Source organism: Micromesistius poutassou (genome assembly GCF_964030765.1).
Source record: "Micromesistius poutassou genome assembly, chromosome: 17".
Taxonomy (NCBI): Eukaryota; Metazoa; Chordata; class Actinopteri; order Gadiformes; family Gadidae; genus Micromesistius; species Micromesistius poutassou.
Window position 1 is genome coordinate 2126402 of NC_140287.1, and position 12135 is coordinate 2138536.

At 44.9% G+C, this 12135-nt stretch overlaps 1 protein-coding gene across 1 annotated transcript in view; it reads left to right on the forward strand.

Moving 5' to 3' along the window:
• Window positions 1–11514, forward strand: part of ccdc88c (coiled-coil and HOOK domain protein 88C) — a 59643-nt gene extending 48129 nt beyond the window's left edge. The window contains exons 27-31 of the mRNA XM_084482382.1: window positions 4084–4167; window positions 4386–4475; window positions 5684–5821; window positions 5948–6192; window positions 8509–11514. Of these exons, the coding sequence (XP_084338508.1) occupies window positions 4084–4167; window positions 4386–4475; window positions 5684–5821; window positions 5948–6192; window positions 8509–9384 (1433 nt within the window). The 3' untranslated portion in view covers window positions 9385–11514. The remainder of the gene's footprint in view (window positions 1–4083; window positions 4168–4385; window positions 4476–5683; window positions 5822–5947; window positions 6193–8508) is intronic.
• The last annotated feature ends 621 nt before the right edge of the window (window positions 11515–12135 follow it).

Here is a 12135-nt window from a genome sequence, read left to right on the forward strand (position 1 = left end):
TAAACAGTTCATAATCACTATATTATATTAATATTGACTCCAGTTTGTTGCATGTCTTAAAATACTTTCTTCTGGGTTTACTCTTTACAGAATCGTATTGCATTCAGATTTGACTCTAATTGCATGTTTCCTAATAGTCTGTAGTCTGTTCACTATTAACTCAATTCATTCCCATTTTCCCATTTCTCTTTATGCCTCCAAATTGCAACTCCGCTATCCATCGTGCTGGAATTCCTCCCTTATATTCCCTCTCTCCATCTCATCTGTCATTTCTTATCTTCCTTTTTTCATCCTCCTCTCCTGTCATTTTCATTGTGTTCCTATATTTTCCCCCTTTATTCCGACGCTCCGTTTCTCTCCCCCTCAGTATCTTCCAACCTGAAAAGCTTCAATTTCCTGCGGAGCAAAAGCCAAGACAAGCTCCTCCCCTCATCCACCCCTCACCCCGCTATGCGCCCGCCACGCCTCTCTCTTTCTAGACGAATCCGACAGTGGTCCTCGTCTGACCTCCACAACATCGACATCATCACTCCCACCACGCCCACCACGCAGCCAATCACTGCAGGGGGAGGGCTCTGATGTCATATCCTGCTCATACTGCTCATCACATTGACCCCCCCACCACCAGACACTCTCCAGGAACACTAACTTACATTTAGGTGACCTTTTGGGTGACCTTTTTTTAGGTGACCTTTTGTAGCTTTTGCGCATACACAGATATATGTATATATAGTACACACCGACAACCAACTTATACCTGAACTGAAGTGTTTAAAGCACACACAGGACCGAACCAAGTGCAAAACCTCAGCCAGCCAGTAGGACAGTAAGTAGGGGGGTGGGGGGTGTGCGTGCGTGTGTGTGTGTGTGTGTGTGTGTGTGTGTGTGTGTGTGTGTGTGTGTGTGTGTGTGTGTGTGTGTGTGTGTGTGTGTGTGTGTGTGTGTGTGTGTGTGTGTGTGTGTGTGTGTGTGTGTGTGTGTGTGTGTTTTTGTGTGAGAGGTGTATAATTGCCTTCCATCAATGTTCTCAATCTGCTGCTATGGAGAACAAATGTAATGCACTGGCTCTGCTGTATGCAGTCTGTACCACTGGTCCACTGACCTCAGAGCTGGTCACTGGTCCACTGACCTCAGAGCTGCTTACTGGTCCACTGACCTCAGAGCTGGTCACTGGTCCACTGACCTCAGAGCTGGTCACTGGTCCACTGACCTCAGAGCTGGTCACTGGTCCACTGACCTCAGAGCTGGTCACTGGTCCACTGACCTCAGAGCTGCTTACTGGTCCACTGACCTCAGAGCTGGTCACTGGTCCACTGACCTCAGAGCTGCTTACTGGTCCACTGACCTCAGAGCTGGTCACTGGTCCACTGACCTCAGAGCTGGTCACTGGTCCACTGACCTCAGAGCTGGTCACTGGTCCACTGACCTCAGAGCTGCTTACTGGTCCACTGACCTCAGAGCTGGTCACTGGTCCACTGACCTCAGAGCTGCTTACTGGTCCACTGACCTCAGAGCTGGTCACTGGTCCACTGACCTCAGAGCTGGTCACTGGTCCACTGACCTCAGAGCTGGTCACTGGTCCACTGACCTCAGAGCTGCTTACTGGTCCACTGACCTCAGAGCTGGTCACTGGTCCACTGACCTCAGAGCTGCTTACTGGTCCACTGACCTCAGAGCTGCTTACTGGTCCACTGACCTCAGAGCTGGTCACTGGTCCACTGACCTCAGAGCTGGTCACTGGTCCACTGACCTCAGAGCTGCTTACTGGTCCACTGACCTCAGAGCTGGTCACTGGTCCACTGACCTCAGAGCTGCTTACTGGTCCACTGACCTCTAACCGTGCGTTTACACCAAAAGACACATTTTTTGCCTGGTCGCGCTGTCGCAGAAGTTTTGCTACGCGACAAATCAAAATCTGTCTCTGTGCAGTTATGTCAGGCGAACTTTGTCGCGCAGCGAATTTTGTCGCACAACATCTTTTGCCTGCCAACGGTGCTTCGTGCCAATTCATTCTCATCAACCATGGCCGAGATAACCACCATTGCATGTCTGTACCTGTTGTACCTGTTGTCGGAAGCGCACACCGCTTTGTGCCGTGATATTATATATATCGTATATTTAAGCAATAGAGCACGACAGGCTGTGGTATACGGTCATTATACCACAGTTAAGGGGCGTTGTCCGTCCCGACGCGCAGCGAAGGGACGGCGACCCCCTTCACTGTGGTATAATGACCGTATACCACTGACTGAAGTGATCTATTGCTTTTATAAAACGGTTACGTAAGTATGGCGAAATGAAAGTCATAGACACCCTCAATTTTGAAAAAGCGAGAAAGTCGGAAAAGCATTTTTTTTAACGAATACAAAAAAGTAGTCCCTCCTGACTGCCTGCAAAGTGTACGGCGGTTGCTATGCAACACACTGTAGTGTCCTTCAGAGAGAAGGCTAGAGACGGTAGCTTGGTTCGCCGGTAATTTAGCTTTCTATCGAGGTCACTCACCGTGTGCCTATTGCTTTACAACATTTCCACCCTCTCCAGCAATCAACATGTTTTTAGGCTTCAGTGAACTATGCTATTGCTTTTATATATAAATAAACAACAGTTCAAGTTAGGCGCGGAGTGATACTGAACTCTGTAAACTGAACGGGCGTCATAGCTGTGTGTATACGCTCAATATACAACAGTTGGGAACCAATCAGATCGCTTGATTTATGCCACCCGTTTTATAAATTATATTATATAGATATTTATATATTATATATATATCATATAATATTATATATAGAGCTCCGGGAGTCGCAAACGTCAACAGTCACTTTCTCCTCCAAGCTGCGGTTCACTGCGGAGTGCAGGGAACGGTTGGCCCAGCCGGTTGAACGCTGATTGGCTGTTTTACGTTACTTCACCCACGTTACCCACAGGGAGTGAACGCTGATTGGCTGTCTCACGCGAATGCTGCGGCAAAGTTCAAATATTTCAACCTCAGCCAAACTTGTTGCGCTGCAAATCCACGTGAACGTGCTCGCCGTTCACGTGGATAAATGTCGCGCTGTCAATCAAATCTTGCCGCAGGTTTGTGCCGCGACAAATTTCGCCCGATACGCGTCTCTACGTTGACTTTGTATTGAAACGTGTCGCCCCACGACGTTTATGCAATTATGAACCGTGCATCATTTTTGATGCACGTTTATGCACATGTTTGGTGCATGTCGCGCACTTCTGACAGTTTTTCCCCGTGTAGTGCAGGAAGTACGCATACACAATCTAAATGCCAAGGTCTTGCATGGACTGCTAGTGCATTTGACAAACGGAGCATCAAGACTATAAATAATGTTTCAGGGCCATGTCTGACCTCCGACACATGTCACACTGACATCTTCAGCAACCACTTTCAATCAGAGGTGTCCTTTCCTTACCCAATAGACAATGGTATACACCCTGCAGTAGAAGCTTTCTCCAAACTGTTTTGTTTTTCTAATCTTTCTTCTGAATGAGTTGAGCGCTGGTTGCCATGACATCATGGAGGACCATGTGGTGAATGCTTCCTTTTATTTCTGTTAGGGACCTATGTGTTGTTTTGAATTGTATTCAAGGCAGCTTCCCTGTTTTGGTGTCTGTGATCTGAGCGTCGGTTTTGTAATGGGTTCTGTGTGTCTTCTTTGATACTCTGGATCCGCTCCTCAATCTCCTTCTGTCTGCTTTACCTAATAATAACATGCTTCATTTCATCCAACCTGCAATACTTCCGTCCTGCCATAAGCTGTGCACTTCTTGGATGCAGAAAGCGCTTAAGTCCTGTATCCAACTGTTTATAGCCGCTTTGTCCCTGCTAGACTAACTCTGATCCTCCTAATATAAAATATTTGTTAACTGTTTAAGTGCTGACTATGCTTTCCTATAGAATTTAAACACATACAGTTCCACACACATTGTTTTTGTTGCCATGGATCTAAGCTTCTCCCCATACAGTGCTGTGCTTTTGCTGTTTGGGCCTAAAAGTGTCTGTGGAGTCGGATGATAAAATACTCCAAATGCTCCACTCCTCGCTCTACATCTGAATCACATTGTGTTTTTCTACAGGTTTGAGTGACCGGGGACGCGGCTTGTACCGTAATAGTACACCAGGGGGCAGCAATGAGAACGTATCTGGAGAAGAGGGACAAGGTCATCATTTTACATTTGTTTGTCTTTCGTTTTAACGTTGGTATAACATGAGTTGCAAACTTGGCAGTTTATTAAATATGGTTGATGAAAATGTTGCTAATGTCTAACGATAGTGATACGTTTGGCTGTCGTAGCCTCCCACTGTTCATTCAAAAATAATAACAAATAGGAGAAGACAAAAGTTGAGTCAGCTGATTGTGTGGATTGAATCTTCTCAGGGCAGCAAGCTCTCAGTTCTACTCCCAGCCAACAGGCCCTGGGCAGCTCCAGCTCCAGGCTGCCACAGGGAGCCGGCTGCAGGCCCAGAGGTAACACTGCTTCTGTTGTTGTCTCTATGGTAGAGTTGAGTTCATGGAGGAAGAATTGTGCCACAGAAAGATTGAATAAAGGTCTAATAATTTACCCATTTAAAGACTGTTTTAATACATATCGCATTCAACTTATCAAAAATGCTTTTTTATGGATCATTAAAACCACCTTGTGGCCATATTAGTAAGTTGGCCACATGTACTTAGAATCTTTGGGGAAACCAATAAATCAAGAAAACTAAATCTAAATGTATTTTAAATGCTACCTGAGTTAATCGATTGCAGACAGAAAAATATTGCATTGGGTTTTCATGGTTTCCAAAAATTATACAAGCTTTCCCCGGCAATATATTTTTCCAACAAGCTCAAGCATACTTTCATTATGTTGAACCAGTGTTGAACTCATTCAAAGGCAAACGCAAAAACAAATGATGAGAGCCCAAATACCAAAAATACAATTATCTCTGTCGCCCTAAAAATAGATTTCCAAAACTCTGTCAACCTGATTGAAGTTTATAATGAAAAACAGAAGATCTTGGAAAATTAATTCACACATTTTAAAAAGTATCCCCACATTACCCAGCCCCTCTTTGTTGATACGTGAGGTCAACCTATTCCAATCATTTTAATTACCACCATACTGATGTGACATCACATCAGTATACTCGTATGGTAAAATTAATTAGATTAATTAATTAAGGTAAAGCAATTCTCAGTATTGAAATACCTATACAATATCTCTTTTGAAAGCATTTTTAAAAGGCCTCTTTTAAAAGCCATTTAATAATGTTTTTTAAATCCAACTATAAATTGACTCTTTGAAGGGTCTATTAAAGACTTTTTTCCTTCATCGGTTTAACTGAATGCTCCGTAAGAAGCATCTTTAATAATTGTTATAATAAAGCATGCATCAAACAGTGTTTTCATTTGGTCAATTATTACACATTCATCAAGCTTTTCCATGATACTATTTGTACTAGTTTTTCTAACATTAAAAATGTTTGTAGTTTCGTGTTCAACAACCAAACACTAAAAGATTACGATTTAGATTAATTAAGATTAATTAATTATTGACTGATCTGTTGCAATTAGTGACAGACCCTTGCAGGAGCAGCATTTCCTTTTTAAATGTGTGTCCCTAGTTAAAAGCATTTGATATATTGTAGGTTATTCTTTAACTACCATGTGGATTTATTATTATTTTCCAGGTTTGGTTTTCAATGAAGACTTGCATCTCAATTCCCCGGACTCCATTTTGGGTCACCGTGGCAACCTGAATGGTCGTCCAGGATCGATTGACCTGAGCCACAACACCTCGGGCTCCAACTCCCCAGTCCACTATAGGGGTATACACAATCACTCACTCACACTTAGATGTTATTTTGTCACTAAACTTTGTACATAACATTTAAAAGTCGATGATGAAACGATAGCCGTTGATCACTGCTAATCAATAACCTCTCTCTGCACAGAGACCTCAGATCGCCAGTGTCGCTCTGCCAGCCTCTCTAGCGAAGACGTCATGGCTCTCAGCAAATCCCAGCCCTCCCTGTCTCGTAGCTCCACCCTCCCTTATGACCACACCCCTCAGAGAGCTCCACCACAGCGGGGGGCCGCCGGGCTCCGGACAAAGGCTCTCCGCTCCTCCTCTCCAGGGAGTGAGATGGTGTCCCTGGAACAGTTCCTACAAGAGAGCAACATTCAGTCCCCGCCCACGGTAACTTAACGCCATGTGGCCGTGTGTGCGCCGTTCACTCTGTATGCAAATCAACCACAACAATCATCAGAAAACTAGTGAACTAGAATGAGCCCATGTGACCAATATAAGAAAACTAGTGAACTAGATTGAGCCCATGTGACCAATGTAAGAAAACTAGTGACCTAGAATGAGCCCATGTGACCAATGTAAGAAAACTAGTGACCTAGAATGAGCCCATGTGACCAATGTAAGAAAACTAGTGAACTAGAATGAGCCCATGTGACCAATGTAAGAAAACTAGTGAACTAGAATGAGCCCATGTGACCAATGTAAGAAAACTAGTGAACTAGAATGAGCCCATGTGACCAATGTAAGAAAACTAGTGAACTAGAATGAGCCCATGTGACCAATGTAAGAAAACTAGTGAACTAGAATGAGCCCATGTGACCAATGTAAGAAAACTAGTGAACTAGAATGAGCCCATGTGACCAATGTAAGAAAACTAGTGAACTAGAATGAGCCCATGTGACCAATATAAGAAAACTAGTGAACTAGAATGAGGCGATGTGACCAATATAAGAAAACTAGTGAACTAGAATGAGCCCATGTGACCAATATAAGAAAACTAGTGAACTAGAATGAGCCCATGTGACCAATGTAAGAAAACTAGTGAACTAGAATGAGCCCATGTGACCAATATAAGAAAACTAGTGAACTAGAATGAGGCGATGTGACCAATATAAGAAAACTAGTGAACTAGAATGAGCCCATGTGACCAATATAAGAAAACTAGTGAACTAGAATGAGCCCATGTGACCAATATAAGAAAACTAGTGAACTAGAATGAGCCCATGTGACCAATGTAAGAAAACTAGTGAACTAGAATGAGCCCATGTGACCAATATAAGAAAACTAGTGAACTAGAATGAGGCGATGTGACCAATATAAGAAAACTAGTGAACTAGAATGAGCCCATGTGACCAATGTAAGAAAACTAGTGAACTAGAATGAGCCCATGTGACCAATATAAGAAAACTAGTGAACTAGAATGAGGCGATGTGACCAATATAAGAAAACTAGTGAACTAGAATGAGCCCATGTGACCAATATAAGAAAACTAGTGAACTAGAATGAGCCCATGTGACCAATATAAGAAAACTAGTGAACTAGAATGAGCCCATGTGACCAATGTAAGAAAACTAGTGAACTAGAATGAGCCCATGTGACCAATGTAAGAAAACTAGTGAACTAGAATGAGCCCATGTGACCAATGTAAGAAAACTAGTGAACTAGAATGAGCCCATGTGACCAATGTAAGAAAACTAGTGAACTAGAATGAGCCCATGTGACCAATATAAGAAAACAAGTGAACTAGAATGAGCCCATGTGACCAATGTAAGAAAACTAGTGAACTAGAATGAGCCCATGTGACCAATATAAGAAAACTAGTGAACTAGAATGAGCCCATGTGACCAATGTAAGAAAACTAGTGAACTAGAATGAGCCCATGTGACCAATGTAAGAAAACTAGTGAACTAGAATGAGCCCATGTGACCAATGTAAGAAAACTAGTGAACTAGAATGAGCCCATGTGACCAATGTAAGAAAACTAGTGAACTAGAATGAGCCCATGTGACCAATATAAGAAAACTAGTGAACTAGAATGAGCCCATGTGACCAATGTAAGAAAACTAGTGAACTAGAATGAGCCCATGTGACCAATGTAAGAAAACTAGTGAACTAGAATGAGCCCATGTGACCAATGTAAGAAAACTAGTGAACTAGAATGAGCCCATGTGACCAATGTAAGAAAACTAGTGAACTAGAATGAGCCCATGTGACCAATGTAAGAAAACTAGTGAACTAGAATGAGCCCATGTGACCAATGTAAGAAAACTAGTGAACTAGAATGAGCCCATGTGACCAATGTAAGAAAACTAGTGAACTAGAATGAGCCCATGTGACCAATGTAAGAAAACTAGTGAACTAGAATGAGCCCATGTGACCAATGTAAGAAAACTGGTGAACTAGAATGAGGCGATGTGACCAATGTAAGAAAACTGGTGAACTAGAATGAGCCCATGTGACCAATATAAGAAAACTAGTGAACTAGAATGAGCCCATGTGACCAATGTAAGAAAACTAGTGAACTAGAATGAGCCCATGTGACCAATGTAAGAAAACTAGTGAACTAGAATGAGCCCATGTGACCAATGTAAGAAAACTAGTGAACTAGAATGAGCCCATGTGACCAATGTAAGAAAACTAGTGAACTAGAATGAGCCCATGTGACCAATGCTGAACAGTTGTGTCTTATTTTAATCTCCGTCTCAGGTCTCCACCGGCAGCAAGGAAGATCTGATGGCCGAATACTTCACCAGAAGTCCCGCCCTCTCGGCGCCGGCGGAGCAGGAACAGGCCACTCCCACCAACTATGTCACCCCCACCGTCCAGCCGGCCAATCAGAGGCCAGGCCAGACCGTTAAGCCTTTCCCCCGCCTCCCTGCGGGTCAAACCCCCAGCCAGTCACAGAGCAGGGCCTACGGCCAATCGGCGAGCAGGGCTTACAGCCTGGCCTCCGCCGATCTGCTCCGCTGCAGCGGGCCGGACGCGCACCGCCCAGACGACAGCCCCCACGGCCAACCAGAGGTCCTGCTCAGAAGGCCGGCGGGGCCGACCAATGGCAGCCAGCGGCCGCTCTCTGCGCGTGTTGCCTGCTCAGAGGGAGGGGGCGGGGCCACCCCTCTCCACCATTCATCCTCTCTCAACCTGCACACGGAGAGGCACGCAGAGAGGGAGAGGGAGAGGGAGAGAGACAGGGAGAGGGAGAGAGAGAGGGAGAGGGAGAGAGAGAGAGAAAGAGAGAGGGAGAGAGAAAGAGAGAGGGAGAGAGAGAGGGAGAGGGAAAGAGTTCCAACCTCCATCTCTCGCAACGGCCCCGCCCCCTCGACCACGTCACTCTCCTATCACCATCGAGGAGAGGTTGCCATGGTGTCGCCGGTGAGGGCGGTCCAAGCTCAACGCTCGGATGACGCGACGGCCGAGCCGAGGGAGGGCCAGAGGGACGGCCGGCCCGCCGACTCCTCCCACGCCCACAAGGACGCCGAGGTGGCGCGCTGTGCTTCTGACGAACGGCCCGACAGCAAGCCGGCCTCCCCCGACCCCAACAACGACCCCCAGACCGTTTGGTACGAGTACGGCTGTGTCTAAAGCCTGGGGGGCGCTCAACTGGAATGGCCCGTGGGATAGCTAGATGCATTCACTCTGTGTGTTGGTGGGGGGGGGGGGCAGGATATGTGCTGGAACTCATGGAAACCCCCTGCTACACCCCTACTGGCTGGGCTCTGTACGGGCGCCTTAGACAACCCTACCCCCGCATACAGAAGGCCACGGGCCGGGGTGTTGTCAGTGAACCGAACTGAACACACAGACTTTACACGTATCCAATTAGTTCATCAAAATGCATTATTTAATGATCTATCTTCAACATTCGGCTGTTGTTGAACCCGGTGGTGTTAGGATGATTATTTTGGCCCTTCCTTCAGACCCCCCTAACCTGCGTGTCTCAGTCCACCTGGCACAACGAGCAGGAACAACACGCCTGCTGAAACGCTGAATGGCGTCCCAGAGTCCGTTTTGGTAACGCCGTCGTGAACTTCCAGCTGGATACTTGCTGCTGACATCTTGGGCTCGGTCGGACCTCCACACTGACACTGGGTTCACGGCCGGACTTCCTCCGCGGCTCACTTTCACTCGGTGCGGACCCGCGGGCTGGGCCGGCCCAGATACATTACAGAATATATATTTATGCTGTTTTTCCACTGACGGCTCTATGGCTAGACTTGAAGTCACTGGGAAACCACAGCAGAGAATGCGCTGGCTTTATTGGTCTCAGTGCTTGAATGTATCCTGACCTTACTTTCAAAGTTGAACAAAAACGACCGTTAAAAACGCTGCGTGGACGCGTGCTCTCGACCGATGGCGAATGAGAACATTCTTATTCCAAAATATTGCCGTCTTAATGAACAGTAAGGAGGGGGGACTTTTCAAAATTATGCAACGAGAGGAGACTAATAATAGTAATTTTGAGCTTCCCTCTCTGAAGGTTGTCTGTGGTTTCACTGTGAAAACCACCACCACTTTCCATCCCAGTGTAACAGCGGCCCAACACTAAAACACAACATACCAGGTTGCACATCAGTTTGGTTGGAGGGGAAGAAGACACAGGAGAGGCAAGGAGACAGAGGACTGTGGGAGGGGAATCTTGGGAAATGTGTGGCTGGAATAATGATTGATGAACCCCAAAACACAAGCCCATACACACACTAAACCGTTTTGAACTCGGTAACGTAACACATTGGGTCAACTTTACTCTGTTGGTAGGTTCACTGCATTGGTGGCTATAGAGAAGGTTATAAGGATGCATTTACACATGTTGGGTGAGACGTTTTTTTGTTGAGTGTTTTGTTTTAACGGCAATCAAATCACATTAACTACACACTACAGCGGAACCACAGGGAGAACTCTTGATTATGACCAACATCATCACCGGGGCACAATTCAAGCATTTCCACACAATTCTGTTGTGTTGAGTCGTTTGATGTGGTGGGTTATCGAGGTGAAGTTGGTGAGAGGAATGCTCAGATTCCTAAAGAGGGTGATTACCAATGAGGTTGGCCTTAATGGTCTGGTCTGTGTGCTACAAATGAACTGTGAAACACGCGTGAAACTGCACCTAATGCGTCCTGATGAACTGGACTGTCAGCAGCGTACACTGGAGGAATTCTGATCGGGTTAAGCTTTATCTGCAAGTACTAAAAAAATGATTAAAATAGTCAAAGCATTTATGTTAAGATACATTACCCTATGCAAAGATCAACAAATATTTTGTGAATGGAAAAAAAGCTGAGGGTATTTTTGTTTATTCATGTGCTGTTAAATGCATGGGATAGTTAACAGTCGTAGAAATTTGTAAGAATGTACAGTACTAAAAAAATGAAATCAATTTGAGTGTCATCCTAAATCTAGTTTAAGATCCAACTGTTTGTAGATATTTTTTCATACTTTTGTGTACTTAGATACTAATTCAAATAGTCTCAGCTAACTGGCCCATGAAAACATGGAGAGCCCAGGCTTGGTGAGATGGAGGCGGCAGACTTGCCTGTCAGTCTGCTGACCTGCTATACGTGTGAAGCTGAAGGATTGTGCTTCTTTTACCCATTTGCACTTGGCCCAAGAAAAGGGTAACGGCGATGACCCTGAAGTGGGACCCTGTGTGTGTGTGTGTGTGTGTGTGTGTGTGTGTGTGTGTGTGTGTGTGTGTGTGTGTGTGTGTGTGTGTGTGTGTGTGTGTGTGTGTGTGTGTGTGTGTGTGTGTGTGTGTGTGTGTGTGTGAATAAAATGTTTGAGACTTAAAGCACCCTTATGATGTCCAGTTCAATGAGACAGATCCATTTTTTACCTGTTTTCGCAAGTGTCCTCTATTATAGGTCTATAGATTTCCAAAACTGCTTGTAACGCCTAATCACACCACACCTGGTGGCATGTCATGGGACCTTTAATATCATAAATATTAGTATTTATATTATTCTTCCTGATACATGTCTTATCTGTATTGTTGACTACCTGCTCACCAACCCACATGTATCTGCTAATCACACGCTTCACTTGAACCACATCTGCCATAATAACACTATCTCTACCACTACACTGGCTCTGATGTGCACAGCACAAATGTATGTGTACGTATCTAAAAAATGGTTTGCTTACATTACGCATTACCAAGATTGCAAAAAAGGTGAAAGCAAGAAAAAAGAAATTGTCAAACAGGCTTCCTCTATGCATTTCATTTCTTACTGTGAAATCAAGAGTTCAAGTTCAAGGGTTTAATGGTCACATACATATACAAGAAATGAAAAGTGGTAGTGCCTGCAGAAATTGTGCAACATTCAAAATATTAAA